This window comes from Psammomys obesus, unplaced genomic scaffold (assembly GCF_907164565.1).
Source record: "Psammomys obesus unplaced genomic scaffold, mPsaObe1.curated_primary_1811, whole genome shotgun sequence".
Classification (NCBI taxonomy): Eukaryota; Metazoa; Chordata; class Mammalia; order Rodentia; family Muridae; genus Psammomys; species Psammomys obesus.
Genome location: NW_026596034.1, coordinates 3,494,359 through 3,512,412, shown reverse-complemented (window position 1 = coordinate 3,512,412; position 18,054 = coordinate 3,494,359). Strand labels below are relative to the sequence as shown.

The 18,054-nt window shown below is 39.7% G+C and overlaps 1 protein-coding gene across 2 annotated transcripts in view; it reads right to left on the bottom strand.

Annotated features, from left to right (window-relative positions):
* The window catches only part of Lonp2 (lon peptidase 2, peroxisomal), a 90,517-nt gene that overhangs the window by 26,029 nt on the left and 46,434 nt on the right, over positions 1-18,054 (bottom strand). For both annotated transcript variants that reach the window (XM_055620779.1, XM_055620780.1), the window contains exon 11: positions 14,825-14,958. In XM_055620779.1, coding sequence (XP_055476754.1) covers positions 14,825-14,958 — 134 coding nt within the window. The remainder of the gene's footprint in view (positions 1-14,824; positions 14,959-18,054) is intronic.

Here is an 18,054-nt window from a genome sequence, read left to right as displayed (position 1 = left end):
GTCCTGTTTAGTTTTCGCATCCTAAGAAAAACTGAATTACTTGGAAAAAGAACCTCAATTGAGAAACTACCTTCATCAAACTGGTCTATGGGGCATTTTTTTTTATTAATGCTTGATGTGTGTGGTGCCTCCCTGGTCAGGTAACCCTGGGCTGTATAAGGAAGAAGCTGTGCAAGCCACAGCAAGCAAACCAGTAGGAAGCAGCGTTCCTCTGTGCTCTCTACTTCAGCTCCTACTTTGAGTCCCTGTCTGGCTTTCCTTGATGAAGGAAAACATCAATTGTAAGTGTCAGTCAAACAAGCCCTTTCCTCCCTCAAGTTGCTTTTAGTCATGATGGTTATCAGAGCAACAGAAAACAAACTAGGACAGTAGCCAAGCTAGAATTGAAGGTCTAATTCCAGGATTTCAGGGAGTTAGCAACAGCCTTTTAGTTTGGGGGTATGAGCATCACAAAAGCTACTCGGATGATGGTTTTTAGAGCAAGTTTACACTTGGGGGTCTTTTGATCCTTCACTCACCTGGAGCATACATAAGTCTATATGAATTCAGATCTTGTTTTGTCATGGAGAGAAGAATATACATGGCAACTATAAATCAAGTAAGTCAGTCTTTCAAAAAGAGTTTAATCAATCCTACTTTACAAAGTGAGATAATGGGGGCCAGGGAGATGGCTAAGCAGTTAAAAGCACATACTGCTCTTGCAGAGACCTAAATTCAGCTCCCAACACCACATCAGGTGACTCCCAATGGCCTGTCAAGGGATTTGACAACCTCTTTTAGCCTCCATGGGCACCCTCGCACACATTCATTCACATAAACATAAGGTCAGCCTGGTCTACATAGTGAGTTCTAGGATAGCCAGAGCTACGTAATAGAGAGACCCACACATGACATGAATATGTGAGGCCATGATTTTGAGCACCAAAATATTAAAAAGAGGGAGATGTCTCAGTTACTACAGACCTTGTACAACCAGGAGAACAGGAGCTTATATCCTTGACACACACAAAACTCTGTATGGGGGAATGTCTGTAATTCCAGCACTAGGCGGCAGTCAGGATCTAGCCAAGTGGTGAACTCTAGTTTGGTGAGAAGCCCTGTCTCAACAGGAAAGACCTGATGTTGATTTCCCTCAAACTGTCCTCTGATCTCCATTGGTACTCAGCCATGCACATGCGCATGAACACATAAACACATGTAATAAACACTTAAAATATATCTAAAATATAGAATTTAAAATACCCAATATCTTTAAGCTAGCAATAAGTGGAGGAATTTATAGATTAAATACCCAAAAGAACCTCCATGCTAGTAATAGTTTATTTTCTTTCTGTCAATATTTTCTTCACTATTTGGGGGTGGTAATAGAACTAAATATCACAAAGTATGTTTTATTTTTGCTTGCCTACTAAGCATGATACACAATAATCACGGCTGGAAGTAATGACTGTGAGTCACATTTCAATCTGAGTAACAATTATGAAAATAAAAAATATATGTAACACACCTTTATCATTCATATGAATTTAGATGCCTAGGAAAATGAATTTTTGTTTCAATTTTAAAAACATTTTTTAAAAGCCACAGTATTTATAAAAAATGAAAGTCTGCTGACATAAACTTTAAGAACTAGCATCCAATGAATGATGATGGGAATGTAAATTAGGTCAGAGAGCATGGAAATCAATATGGCAGTTCCTCCAAAATGAAAAGTAGAATTACTGAATAATGCAGCATTGTTCTCCCTGAGTATTTACCATAACATCCAAGACAACACAACAAAGAGGCATTCACACACCCATTGTTGCAGTACTGTTCACAATGGCCAAGTTATGGAGTCAGCTAGGTGTTATCAACAGATCAGTGGACAAAGATGTGGCACACAAACGGAGTGTTAGAAGAATGATATTGTGTGCTTTACTGGAAAATGGATCAACATGAGATCATCATGCTAAGTGAAATAAGCCAGGCTTAGACGGGAAAAGGGATGACACAGGTGGTGAAGATACTCAAACTATATGACACACTTGAAAGGAACTTGTAATAGGATTTTTCTTCCATCCTTCTCTACACCCTTTCTTCTTCTCTTTCAACCCCCTAACACTAGATACGAGAGAAAACAGGATAGAGAAGAAAGGACAGAGATCCCTGAATAAATTCAGGGGCCGGAAGGGAGGTGACACTACCTTTAGACTATTTCCTGTTGATTAGCAGTATTGAGCTCCTTGGGGCTCAAACTTGGGGCAAGTTTGATCTTCAGTTTCAGGATATCTAATTTCTTCTTGTTTCTTCTTTGTGCATCAGCACTTAATAAACCACAATCAAAAGCAACCAGCAACCAACCAAGATCAACCACCAACCCCACTTATTGGGCACCTAGCATTTATATAACCTCTGAAAAGTCCCCAGAATTCCAAATGTCACACAATCACAGAAACTACCTTATATGTAGCTGACAAGAATCACACTCCCTGCCAGGGCATGAGGCAAATCATAGTCAGTTGCTACAAAGTAGCACCATATCCCCACACCTGGGATTAAACCAAAAACATTCTTGTAATATTTCTGTGTTCTGTTTGTTTGTTTGTTTGCTTTTTTTTTTTTTTTTTTTGAGACAGGATTTCTCTGTGTATAGTTTGGCTACCCTGGAATTCACTCTGTAGACCAGGCTGATCTCAAGCTCAAGAGAACCGCCTGCCTCTGCCTCCTGTGTGCTGGAATTAATGGCATGCATCACCACCACCCAGCTATTTCTGTGTTTTTTGTTTGTTTGTTTGTTTGTTTTAATTTTATTTTATGTGCATTAGTGTGAAAGTGTCAGATCCCAAGGAATTGAGGTTACAGACAGTTGTGAGTTGCCATGTGGGTACTGGGAATTGAACCCGGGTCCTTTGGAAGCGCAGACAGTGCTCTTAATCACTGAGCTGTCTCTCTAGCCCCACCCATATTTCTGTGTTTTTTTTTTTTTTTTTAAAGAAACCAAAGTTTCAACTTTCTCAGTACAGGAACTGCCTTTATGAAACCCAGCACTACCTGTGACACCAACAGATATCTCTTTATGTATCTACTTCAACAAGTAGACCATACACTTGTTACAAGTTCTACTCAATTTGCAGATATGATTTAGAGCAAAGCATACAGTAAGCACTCAGCACTGTGAATTTTGTAACTGAATGAACCAATATATCCCAAACATATGATCCTGTTTGGTGGCAAAGGAATCTGTACCCCAGTTGCTCAGAGAGTTTGTAAGAGTTACCCAACAAAACTCATTTTTTTTTATGGTGGAGATGCAGAAAATAGTCTCAAATATTTGGATTAGTTTAGCTCAAAGACCATGCAACAATTTGCATCCCATTTGCAAAGACCATCCCATTTGCATACACAGGCAAACACCGTTCACCTGAGGCAGGCCAGTACCCATATGGGAACAATTGGTAAATCAGTATAAACATCAGGCTCAGAAAAAATATTCGGTTTATCTTCATGATATTGACAGATGTGAATAACATCTTTCACTCCAACATTAGAACACTGTCTTTGATTTTAGATATTTAGACACAACATGCTGCCACTAAACACAAAGGGTCTGCCACAGCCGCTCTCAGTCTCTGAGCCTAAAATTTATAATTTTAGTTTGCAGAAGGCTACAAAAGCCCCCAAGCTTTATCAGAAAGCTAAGTGTCTTCAAAAACAAAAGTGTCTCTGAAATCCACATTCCCCAACAGTAACCTCACTCCCTTGACAGTGGCAGATTTTCAACTGTTCTGAGTTACCGATATAATCAGAGGGCAGAAAAGCACTGACAAGATGAAGGAAGACTTTCAACACTGAAAATGGGAAACAGATTCACACTTCATGCTCTATCTATATAACTCCAGTCTTGAGTAAAAAAACCTTCAGTGTTGGCTAAAATGTTCTTCTGATGATAAAGTGTCTCAGACTGCAATGGATGTTGCCTGTTATTGCTTTTCAATGACCAATTTGCTGGCAACAGGGAGAGTTTAAAGACACACAATCTGAGATTAGGAAAATGGAGGTCAGCTTTATTCAGTCCCTGTAATAATAAAGAAATCGTGACCTGTCACAACCTTACCACCAGACTCAGGCAGGACTCTAGAAAGTAAATCTCACTTTGGAGACTTGCAGCAATCCAAAATAAGCAGCCAAAGCACATGCTTTGTGATTTTGGTATACAGAAGCAAATTCACAAATTATTCTCTTTATTCTAAATCCAACCAGAAAGAAAGGCATGAAAAGATAGGTTAAAATGTTTGAGGACCTTTATATATAAGTAGAAGCCTTCCAATTACTTTCACTAAAAATATTGAATAGAGTTTTAAAAAATAGTTTTATTAATTTTATATGTACACAGGTGTTTTGCTTATATATATCTGTCTACCATGTAGCTGGTCTTTGCTACTTTGTGAGTTCTTCTTTTTCCTACCCTCTACTCCCCCCTCCCCATTTTACCCCCTATCACTAGATAGGAGAGAAAGGATAGAGGGGAGAGAGAGAAAGAGATTCCTGAACCTAATTTCTTTCCTTTTGTTTCTTCTTTGACCATGGCTACCAACAAATCACAACCAACCTCCCTAAATGACCAACGACCACCCACCCTGCCTATGGGACTCTAGCATTTTTATACCCTCTGAAATGTTCCCAGAATTCCAAACATCATACAGTCACAGAAACTATATGCAGCTGGCAAAACCATGCCTCTGCCAGAACATGAGGCAAATCATAGTCAGCTCTTGCGGGCAGTCAGACAGTTACAGTCGGAAGAAGCCCCACATCCCCACACCTGAGAGCAAAACAAAAGCACATTCTTATATTTATGTGTTTTTAAAGAAACCATAATTCCAGAATTGTCACTACACTACCACTTTTGTTCCTGGTGCTTGCAGGCGTCAGAAGGGGGCATCAAATCCTCCGGCCTGGAGCTACAGATGGCTGGCGCCACCATGTGAGTTCTGGGAAGTGAACCTTGGGTCCTCTCTAAGAGCAGCAAGTGCCATCTCCCCAGCCCCCGTGAACGAAGTTTTTTATGTCTTCAAACAAAAACAAGATCCAAACTGGAAACTGAAAAGCACCATCTCAATTTTTGCAAAAGATTCATTCATTTATGGTTCGTATAGACTTCTCTTCCCTCCAAGGCCACTTGGCAATGGTCCAATAGTCTTTCTCTTCTGTGTCCCAGAAATTTCTACTCTCTATCAATAGCAAAACACAGGATCTCTTTAGAATTCTAAACAAACTACTCTCCTGGAAATGAGGCTGTAACAACAGAAATGGAATGCATGAAAACCTTCCCAAAAGAGCAATAAACTGTGCTTCCTTTGACAGCACATATACTAAAACTAGATACAGAGAAGATTAGGATGGCCTCTTGATGCTAAAACTCCTTCTCAGGGGGAGACATGGGCAGAGTCTACCCCTTTTCATAAGGTTCCAATGACAAACTCAGATGTGATTCCACCACCGTTCTCTCTGGGGAACCAATGAGTGTATTGGGCTTCCTGCAGAGCTTAGGTGACGGGATATTCACAGGGGTGTAGGTGCTTCTACCCTGTCAAGCCACGACTGGAAAACCTTTACCTAGCAGAGATGTAGGTTTCCCTGCTATCTGCGCTGATGGAGCACCCTTCCTCTAGTCTTTTTTCCTGTCTACATACTTTAGCCCCTCCTCCAGGCCACATGCAATTAGGGTAGAGTTACATATAAAAGGTAGCAGAGAACAAGCGGTTATGGTTGAATATCTCAAGATGGTGGCTGCCTGGCTGAGAGTAGAATAGTATATTGGTGGGTGTGGTGGCATATGCCTATAATCCTAGTATTTGGGAGGCTGAGATAGGAGGACAGAAAAGGGTTACAAAATGCTTACTCCCTCTAGTTCTCAGTATTCCTTGCTCTCTGCTTCTAGATCCATTGGAGATGGAAGGATTCTCAGCTGAAAGTACCCAACCATCATAATTGACTGTCCCTTAAATGGAGAAGAATCCACCCTTCCTTAACTTGCTTCTGTCATATATACCTTCACATTAACAGGAAAGTAAGTAACACAGTGCCAGAGCTGACTAACAGCACTGCCTGCTGGTCTTTAAGAAGATGAAGCCAAGATGTGAGCCCCTGAATCTACCTTATAGTATAAAATCCTGTACGGGGTACATCTTGCCCTGTTAATCCAGTGTTTAAGACCTGAATTCCTTAGCTGTGGCTGAGTCCTAGGCACTCGTGTGTGTGTGTGTGTGTCGGGGGGGCGGACAGACAGAAATGTGCCCAGCTGTTGGTTGTTTGAGACAGCATGATTTGTGGTAACTTGTGTGAACTCAGATGTACGAGTTGTTTACTGTATGACCCTGAACAGGTCATCTCCCAACAGCCAATTCCTCCTTCATAAAGTGCCGCAGCTGTATCTAACTTTGTGAAGTTTTATGATGTGTGGAGATAAGGCATATAAATTGAGCAGCATACAGCAAATGCTTTTACAAGAGACATTTAAACCTGGTCTGTGAATATAGTTCACTGGTAGAGTGCTTGCCTAGCTTGTGTCAGGCCCTAAGTTTAATTCCTAGCATGAAATAAACAAAAGATACAGAAAACTAAAACATGAGGGAGGCAACTGTTAATCTCAAAGATGAGAGGTGAAAGACCACTGACCCAAGTCACCATGGCCGCCACATTAAAGCAAGTAAGTAATTAGAGCAAGTTCTTTTATTTGTGTACACAGCTGCCTCCCCCTAAGGCGGGGTCAGCATTGGAGGTGAGGAAAGGATTTTATAGAGCTTAGGGGTAGGAGGTTCCAAATGGGAGATCTGGCAGGCAAAATAGGCTGGGTTACAGGAGCAGAACATCGTAACAAGCTAGTCCTAACGACCTCCTGAAACAAAGACATGACTGTCATTCCTGGAACAGGCAGTATAGAACCATTTGTAGTTAAGGATACAAGTGGGGCAAAGCCCCATCCTTGAGAATGAGGATTTAATCATAAACAGGAAAGAACCTAGTTTGTCTTTACTGTAAGATGGCATTTAAGCCTAAAATGGAGGCAGGCTGCTTCTTCAGAATAAAATAAACAAATAAGCTGGTGGGAGAGAGCTTGTTGGATGGCTCCCAAATAGCCTATCCCTATCTCCTCGCATTCACATCTTTATTGAGTCAGTTCCCTTTCACATCCTATCAAAGATGATATGTGGAACCCAAAGAATGTGGTACCACATGAAAGGTTGCTGATTCTGCGACTGACTTTTTCTATCTTTTTTGTAAGCCCAGGGAGAGGACCCTGTGGAGAGAAAAGAACTCTAGTCAACAGTCAGGAGGGAACTGAGCTCGGCTAACAACTGTGGGTGAGCAGATATTCCCAAGGTGAGCTTGTAGCTGCCTGCAGCCTCACAAAACCTCAGGACAAGTCTTGAATCACAGCTACTCAGCTACCTTTCCTGCTCCTGGATTCCTGATCCATAGAAACCATGAAATAAATTTTTGAAAAATAGTTTTTAAATGCTTGATAAATAATTTTAATTTGCTGAGTTCGTAGGTAATTTCCTCAAAGTAACTGATAAGTAATTTGAAATCCAAGAGACAAATCCTGCAAGTAGAAGAAGATTGTTACAAGAAGACAAAAAGGATTTAGCAAAAAGTTACACAAAGCACAAACCCTATCATCTAAAACTATTGCTTATACTAGCTTCTTATTTATCTTATTTTTCTGAGACAAGGTCTCATACTGTTGCCTAGGCTAGTCTCAAATTCCTGTCAGCCCACCTCTTGAACTCTGGGATTACTGACTGGGAGCCATGGTACTTGACTACATACTATTTTTCATTACCAGGTAACACACTTTGAGCAATAGACAAGAGAATGAAACTCCAAATTTAAAGACTAGTCAGAAAGGAAGTTGAAAAAAATAAAAATCACCTGATTTTCCTGCAGGGAGAGTTTCCTGTTTTGATTAGGAGGGAACTACACTTAAAATACCCACAGCATTTTTTTCAATGGCAGGAAGCCACCACAAAGAACTCTGACAGCTGCAGCCGTCAAAGGATAAACCCTTCCTGCAGAACTGGGTCCTCAGAGAAGCTCACACAGTGAGGGGGTGAGGAATCACACGCAAAGTGCAGAGCAGCACTCCCTGGGGGCATCTGGACTCTGCCCTAAGTATATGAGGTCAGGGGCTGGGCTTCCTTTCCTTCACCTATTCCATTCCTGTCAATAGGCAAGGCTGTGGTTACCTTAAGAATCAGAGTGAATGAATGAGAAGTTGTAAGGTGCAGAGTTTAAATCTTTTATTTGGATGCATTTAAAATAATAATTGTACCTAGGAGGGATGCATTGAGCTATTAAGATATAGTATCTACATTAGGCCAATTCACTCTGAGTTCGCCATCTGGAGGACAGTAGCACTAATGTAAAGGCAATAAAACAAATCAAAATGCACCTCAGGCAAAACAGGATTTACGCTGTATACAGACTGTCCTCAATAGAAGGTCTCACCAGCCCAGCATTCTAGGGTCAACAGAGGACTCAGGGGTTTATTATGGGAAGACAAGCTTGTTCTCACGGAAATAAAAGCCAACCACCAGCCTTTTGTCTTTGAAAGTATAGCTCTTCTCCTCCTGTGGACCGGGAGAGACTCCGCCAAGTGTAAAGAGCAGTCTGCTAACTGGATGAGCGAGGGAAGGAACAGCATCTGCTGAGGAGCACTACAACGGGATTTGAAGCTAATCTGGGTCACCTACTTGCTAAGTGGTGGGTGGCCTAGCCCCACTACTTCAATCTTCTGGCCAAGCGTACACTCTAGACACTGAGCTACGACCATCCAGACCCAGAGTAGCTCTTTTTCCTTTTCCTGACTTGGGGACATGGGCTAGAACTGTGCAATGTCACACTTGACAGTGCTTAGAAGATGAGCTGTTTTCAGTCTTGCAGGGATTTAGTAAATGTGATGTTGAGAAGTCAAGTTTGTCAAAACAGCTTTGATGTCTTTCACAAAGGAACAAGGAAACTTGCCATTCAAGTCCCTCCCGAATGTGAGGAACTCCTCCTCAAGCATGTTCAGGGTGGGACTCCAGAAAGAAGGAAAAAACAAATGGAAAGGGAAGTCCCAACCATTCCTACAACTGAGAACTTACAAGTAAGTGGTCACATCAGCAGGACAACTGCCTTCTTAGAGAACCACATTCTAGCAGTAAAGATCGTATTTTCAGAATAAAACTGAACCAGAAATAGAGTAGTCCTACAAAGTCTAAAACGAAATCTCAAGTATTAAAAGGCCTGCTGGTTCCTAGTGATTTGTGAGGAGAAAATATCACCCTTTTTAGAGAGCAATGATTGCTATAGTCTTTATATTTGCCATTATAAGGAAGAAAATAAACAAAAAAAGAAAAATGAAATCCTAAGAAACAGAATAAATTGTTTTTAAAAGAAAAGGAAGAAGAACAAGAAATAGGGCTGGAGCAGAACTCAGTGGTAGAAGGGCTGGCTTAGCATGTGAGATCCTAGGTTTGGACCAGCAGCTCTGTATAAACAGAGACATGAAATAAAATAGAAACAGAAGATAGGTATACCCACCCAACAGTAGCAGCAGCGACAGCTGCAGGTGACACGGACAGACTCACAGCTGGATCAGATGACAGACTGCTTAGACTGGTACTCAAGCCCATGCTGAGTATCCAAGAAAATAGGGGAAAAGAAAGATCAAAGTGGTGGTGCACACCTTTAATCCCAGCACTGGGGAGGTAGATGCAGGAGGATCTCTGAGATCAAGGCCAGTTGGGTCTATAGAGCTTGTTCCAGGACAGCAAAGGGCTACTCAGAGAAACCCTGTCTTGAGAAACCACAAGAGATTACAGAGAGACAGATAGACAGATAGACAGACAGATGAAAAGACAATTTCAACGAAGAATCCATGAGGAGGAGGATATATATATATATATATATATATATATATACACACACACACACATACATACATATACATACAAATATAAAACATGAACATGTAGATAATTAAATGGACATTTAATTGGGATAAATACATGTTATATACATATGCATATATTTATAACTAAATGACAATTTAAAAAGTAAAAAGTACAGTTTCTGAAAATAATAATTCTATAGGTTTACTCCAGCAGTTATAAACTGGAGTAAGGGGAAAAAAAAACACAGAAACTGAATTAGAGAACTAAAGTAATGGGGGAAAAGGGAGATAAGAGACAAGTATAGCTTTTTCTTAGAGTCCCAGTGAAAAAGGGGAAAAAAATTGAAAAAGAATATGTGAAAAAGCCAGGCATGGTGGTATACGCCTTTCCTCCTAGCACACAGGGAGGCAGAGGCAGGCAGGTGAATTGCTAAATTCAAGGCCAGCCTGGTCTACAAAGTAAGTCTAGGACAGCCAAGGCTACACAGAGAAACCCTGTCTTGAAAAACAAAATTAAACAAAAAAGTAAAAAACCAATTGTCGTATTTTTTCTAAAACTGATGAAAGAACTTAGTCCACAAATTTCAAAACATTAGAAAATCCAAGATGAATAAACATAAACAGTATCTATCAGACCTGGTGGTTACAAGATTGAAATTCCAGCTACTCAGAAGGCTGAGACAGGAGAACTGCAGGTTCAAGGGCAGTCTGGGCAACTTATTAAGAGAGAGAGAGAGGGGTGAGAGAAGGAGAGAGGAAGAGGAAAAGGGAGGGAGAGAAAGGGTGGAGAAAAGAAAAAAATCCTATATTCTGAGGATACAGCTCAGAATAGACAGCTTGCCTAGCATGTGCACGGCTCTAGGTCCAACCTCCTGTACTCCGAACAAACGAAGAGACAAGTCATACTTTGACACATATGTATGAAGTGTGTTCCCAGAATCCAAGGGGTAAGGCGAAGTGTTTGCTGGAGAATGTGAGAAAGATTTAAGAATCTCATGAGGATCAAAGTGGACAGTTTCTCTATTAAGGCTGGCTTCTGAGGAAAAGCCTTGACGAGTATTTATGTTAATTGGGCACACATGACAGAAGTAACTGAATAAACAGACATTTGTCTAACTCTACAGAGAAATAAATTCCTGAGTTGTAAAGCTGAACACATGGAAGATCTGTCTTAGCAAAAGTGGCAAATATCAGAATAAGACTTTAGTCACGTGTTTTTATTCAACCCAACTAATACTCCAGGAAGGGAGAAAAAATTGGAATGCCCTAATATCATGTAGAAAAACAGTAATCAATGCTTTTATGAAAGGCCTTGCTTTACAGCTAACTGAAGCATCAATATTCCTCTTCTGACAGTAATCAACTATATCCCTAATCTGCCTTCTCAAATCAGCTTAATTGTCACTACAATCCCAGAAACATAAAGATAACTGTTCGCAGACCAGAGCGGCTGGGTCTGCTCCAGAACGCCTGCTAAAAACACTGACAGTCTCTGCCTGTTTGGAAGCTTGTGGCCTGAAGTTACTTTTCCTCCTGGCAGTGACTCTGAACCCAGCATTATTTCTAACATTAAAAATAACTCACCCGAATTATTTGAAATTTCTAAAATGACTTTTTAAAATAAATAACTATTTAAATAAATGATTTTCTAATCAGAAAAGCTCAGTTGACTCTTTTGTAGAAATGTTCCTTTTGATTTGCGATCATAAACACCATTTATTATAATTATATATTATATGTTATAATATTCCTTGTGATTATTTTATTAAGTCTGATGACATCTTTGTCTCTTGATATCAGAAAAGCTAGAGCTGTGTCTCCACCTCTGATACAGATTACAACCAAAGTATCAGAAACATAAATGTCTTCTTAATTAAGAATGACTTTAGGTATCTTAGGCAATAGCTTAACTACTCAAATTTACTTAACTATCTGATCATGTACAAGACAAATTGTAATTAAAGAAAACAATAACAACAAAACCCAAGTAAATATTCTCATTAAAAACTACATGTTCATAACCAGTTCACAAGCTCCTTGAACAAGTTCTTGAATAGTTGTAAAGATAATAAAAGAACATATATTAGAAATACGCTAATGGTTATATAAATATTAAACTGCATTATAACTATGAAAAATTCAGCTTGACACCTCTGAATGTATTAAAGTTCTAAAAACACCATATAAATCTTAAACATAATTTTTCAAATGTGTTAAATCAATACATTTCATTTTAACTTTTTCTTTTGGAAGGGAATGATTTTTAATAAGCCAGTCTGACTCTATGACAGGTTTAAAAATTAGCTTCAGACTGAACAGACTTGAGTTTTTATTGTTCAGAACATGAAACTACAGCCCATGGAGACCAGATACAATAACTCAATAACCTCCCTGAAAACCAGAAACAATAACTTAGTAAGGTCCCCAAGCACTTGACCAAGCATATTAAAGGTCAGTTACAAATGCTTTGTTCAGCTAGTCAAAATGGTATTTTATTACCCGGACACTCTTTATTACCTGGACACTCCATGAAGTTTCCCAACTGCAGAACCAATCATGAGTGTCCCCCTCCTTCCCCTATCACCTAGATCAGTACCAACCAATCATTGTAAAGGTTACCTAACCACTGTCATTAAACTGAGCCTAAGTGCTAGCTTCTGGGTTGCCATTCTATGGAATGGAAGTCCCTGCATGCTGGAAATTTCTGCAGAATAAATGCTCTTTGCTTTTGCATACTACCTGAATCTGAGGTCTATTATATCACAGATACAACAAAAAGACAGAGGCCTAAATGTCTGAGGGCTGAGTATGTAAGCACACAGAAAGAGCGTAGCTCTGAACTTTAAAGAGGTAAGAGAAAACCATGCCATGCTTCTGCATGGCAGTTTCTGTTCATAGGTATTTGCTCACCCAAGACAGGTTGTACAACTACAATTTCTACAGAGTATAGTCTGAACATGTCTTTATAGTTCCTCTACCAAATTCTACTAACTTTTTACTAAAATGATCAAAAATGAAAAGTATAAACTCTTAAGAATAAAGAGATAAGAATGAAAATAACTGATTAAGGAACGCTGACAAAATTTTGGAAAATATAATGTAAATAGACAAAAATACAACAAAAACTTAGCAGGTTAGAGAAAGTAGAAATTTCAGTGTCTAGAGTTGGAAAGGATGATCAACAACAAATTGATCTGAGCCATGAAATCTTAAAAAGGCTCAAGGATTTGGGGTATCTCTGAAAATATGAGTGAAAACTGACCCGGCCTGTTTTGTGCTGCTATAACAGAATGCCGGAGGCTGAGAAGTCTAAGAGCAAAGAACTATGTCAAGGAAGGCCTACACCCAGCATGACAGAAAGGATCACATGACAGGTGAGCTCCTGAGAGACAGAGATGAAGGAATCCCAAACCTATCCAACCAGAAATCTACCACTGTGGAATTTAATCTACTTCCTAAAGATAATGCATTAATCCAGTCATAAGGGAAGAGCCTCATAGCTAACTCAGGATAGAACCCAGGGCCTTATGGATCCATGCAAGCACACTAACACTGAGCTAGGTCCCCACCTCATAACATTATTGCACTGGAGGCTAAGTTTCCAACATATAAACTTGGGAGACACAAACTTGTACACAGTATGACTGTAACGCTCCATTTCAGCTAATGTGGAGGTTTATTCTCAAGAGAGAATGAACCAATGAGGTTCCAGGTGAAGTGGGAGCAGGGAAGGTTACACAGACTCAAGAGGGTCATAGGAGGGACATATGAACTGAAATGCCATCTGGTCTACCAAGATCACCACAGAGGACAGTTGTCTCTCACATTCACCTAACTGCATTCTGCAGAGTTTTGGAAATGGCAGAACTCTAATAAATCTGTCTCCTATGGAGTAATTTTTAGTTCCACACTACTACGTGTTACCAAAGCAAGTTTTGGCAAACTAGATAACAACATGCTGTGGTGACAAACATCTCCTTAAAGTTCAGGGGCAAGAAGATCACACACTTTAACTGGGAAAAAGAGAAAACACGTGCATTTGAATAACATCAGAGGCAAAATTCTCCTTAGGGTATTACTGTCAAAATTATTCAGAAAAAAATTTATCACATTTAATTGTGTATCTATAAAAGAAACTGTACGAGAAAAACACATGAATCTCTTCTATGTATAGAGATATGTGTTGGCAGGCGTGGGTAGCTCAGGTTTTGAAAAAATGTATCATCATCATCAATATTTTTTTTATTTACCTTTATTTTATGTGCGTTGGTCTTTTGCCTGCATGTTTATCTATGTGAGAGCATCAGATCTTGGAGTTACAGTTGTGAGCTGCTATGTGGGTGCTGGGACTTGAACCTGGGTTCCTCTGGAAGAGCAGTCAGTGCCCTTAACTGCTAAGCAATCTCTCCAGCCCCTGCTCATCAGTATTTTTAAGACAGACTCTTACTGTATAAACCAGGCTAGTCTTGAACTTGCATCAGCCTCAGAAGTGCTGGGATTATAGGTGTGTGTCATCACATCTGGCTTCTAACAACTTGATTTTAAGTTATTCAAGGATTTAACAACTGCCCACACCAGTCCGAAAAAGAAAACACCAAAACCCTATGTAGAGTATACCACTGTAGCAATTTGGAGAAAATTACTGTATCATTCAAGTAGTAATGTTGAAGAATATTGAAGAAGAGTTAACTCTTTCCTATTTGTAAAAAAAAAAAAAAAAAAAAAAAAATTCCCACAAAACCCATTAAACGTTGCTTTTCCATACTCAGTGACACATTACTGCTGAAGCCATTCACACCACTGCTTCAAGGACGATCTGATACCCTCCTTACTCCACACACAACTGATGGGGCCATTTTCTTTTAGCTGCTCGATTAAGAATACCAGAACAAAGCCACAAACCTTCTCCATCAGCCACCTCAGAACGGTCCAGCTTGGCTTCCTTATGCTGTCCTTCTGCGACTTTCACTGCAACAGCCCGACAAATAGCGCCAAACTTTCTGTCCAGAGAACGGACTCCAGCTTCTCTGGTGTATCTGTTACAATAAAAACATTTTACTTTTGGATGAATACTACCTGTAAATAGGTGAAACAGCGGCAACCACCTCACTAAAGAAACAATGTTGATTTGAAAGTTAATTAAAAATATTAACTCGTCCACATATAACACATTTCACTAAAATTAGCAGCTTTCAAATATTAAAGTGTCTTTTCAACTACAACTATTTCCTTACATATATTATCTCAAACTGTTACCCTTTACCTAAAACCAAATCTTTGGTTTAGACATCTGAAATAAATCTGGCAGCACATTAAATACCACTTATTTCTTGGTGATGTATTAAGAAGCAACTTGTCAATGTACTTTGGTCCCAAATTTATTGTTCTTGAAATTCTGCTGAAAGAATCAGAGAAATTGATCAGAGCTTGGTAGTACCTGCAAGATACTACCTTGGTAGTACCTGGGAAGATAAAGGTAGAAGGATCAAGAGTCATCCTCTTGGGCTAGAGGCCAGCCTGGGCTAATTGGTATACTGTCACAACACAACACAATACAACACAACAAAACAAAACACGCTAAATCATAAATCAAGAAACGGGCTAATGAACTGAATAGACAGTTCTCAAAACAAGAAACACAAATGGCTAATACAAATCTAACACAGTGTTCAACACTCTCAGCCATCAGAGAATGCAAATTAAAACTGCACTGAGACTCCATTTCAGTCTACTAGACCAGCTGTCATCAAGAAAGCACCAGATGCTGGTGAGGATGGTGGAATGCTGAAGAGCAGATACACTGTATGGAAGCCAGTGCAGAGCAGTGGTTCTCAACCTTCCTAATGCTGTGAACCTCTAACACAGTTCCTCATGTTGTAATGATCCCCCATCACAAAATTATTTTTTGTTGCTACTTCATAACAGTAATTTTGCTACTGTTCTGAGTCATGATGCAAATATCTGATATGCAGGATATCTGATATGTGACCCTTATGAAAGCTTCTTTTGGCTCCCAAAGGGGTTATGACCCATAGGTTGAGAACCACTGGTATAGAGGTTCCTCATAAAACCCAAACTAGAACTGCCAGATGACCCAACTACACTACTCCAGGGTGGATGTCCACAGGTCTGTAAATCAATATACCACAGAGATTCTTACATATCCCTGTTGATTGCTGTAGCTAAAACATGAAACCAGCCTAGTTGACCAATAACAGACAGATCAAGAAAATGAGGTGTATACACACAGAATTTTATTGAGCAGTAAAGAAGGATAAAATCATGACACTTGCAGGAAAATGGATACACCTAGAATCACTTGAGTTAAATGAACTAAACATGCTCAAAACAAATAACATGTTTTTTCTCAAATATAGACTCTAGATTTGAGTTTATGTGTGTATGTGACATTTCAGTAAAAAAGGGACAGGAGAGAGGGAGCAGAGGACTATGAGAAGGGAAAGAGGGAAACTGAGATATACCATAGAAGCAGAAGAGGAAATATGTGAAAGAGAAAGACCACGAGGAAAGCAAGGGAGGACAAAGGGCAGGTAAGAACAACGTATAAAGATACACAGCAGGAAAATGTCACAAGAAACTCATTTTTTATCCTAACTAGAAAATTAATTTAAAAAAATAATGCGTCTTCCTCAGCATCAGCTTAGAAATGGAGCTGGACAGAGGACTGCAGGAGTCCAGGCTCATTCAAGAGACAGCTAACCAGAAAGGTGAGGTCAACAGAAATGGCTGTGGGAGGGGTGGCAACCCTAGGGGCTGAACCCAGGACTTCATGCACAGGATGGAAATATCCTGTCACTGATCTGTGTCCTCAACCATGAAAGCACTAAAGAAGAGGAACATTTAGTTTGAAGAGGTTTGTTTATAGTGTGTAGACCTGAAAGTATTTCTTTTTCATTTCAGAAGGTAAATTCTACAAGTTTCAGATGCCTCTGTAAGGCAGGAGTATAAATTCATAGGACAGTGACTATGAAAACATACAACAATCAGGGTTCCCACCAGCTTGACATGGGGAGAGGAAAGGACACGAACACCAAAGGCCGTGACTATAGCTCACAACACAGGATGAAAGGACCTGGGTCAGGCTATCATATTCTGTCTCCTATATCTGGCAACTCAGTGCCTAGACTTGAACGGAGTAGTGTCCAGTGTGTTGTCTGCTGTTGTATTCTGTTTTGAGTATTAAAAGAAGTAAGACTGTTCAAGAAAGTCCCTAATGTCTACAGCTTTAAGATCTCATGCCTCATCAGAGGCAGTAATTGGGACTATAAATAATGAGCTCTTCAGCCTCATTCTCAGAAGCAGGCCAGCCAGCTGTCCTCTCAATCATGTGCCCTTGTCAGAGAGAGACACTAGTATAAAAATTCAAGTGGCTTGTTAAAGGTCTATAGTGATGGCCCTGCTGGAAGACTGGCTAATCATTCAATTTATTTCTCCTGGCACAGTCCACATAGTGTATGTCAAAACAGAAGAAAAGAAACTCTTTTAAGAAAAAAAAAGACTTTTAGATCAGATTTAGTCCTACTTTTGGCATATAACTAAACAGACCAAGAAAAAAGCTGGCACAGATCATTAACCAGTTAGAAATGCCAAGTACGAAGAAAAAGTTCATATTTTTTGAAAACAACAGTTACTAGGAAAGGACTGCTAAAGTTCTTGGCAGGCTTAAATTGTTGAATGATGCAATCAATCTGTAATAGTGAGCCAGGAAAACTGTGAGGCTGTGACCAATATAAATTCCCAACAGGGTCTATTTTTCATTCAAACACATGACCTATAAATGAGATGAAGTAATAGTCTACTCAATTTTGGGAGGGCTGGGTTGGGGCAGAGGAGAGACTGGATCTCTCTACATAGCTCTGGCTGTCCTAGAACTCACTATGTAAACCATGCTGGCCTTGAACTCTCAGAGATCTACCTGCTTCTGTTTCACAGTGCTGGGATTAAAGGTGTATGCCTTCATGACAGCCTCTACTCAGAAAATTTATGTAGTACTTGTCACAAATTTAAATACTTGGTAGGAAAACACATTCTCTATTGCTCCAGTCTCAACATGAAAAACTTCAAAGATATATATATATATATATATATATATATATATATATATATATATA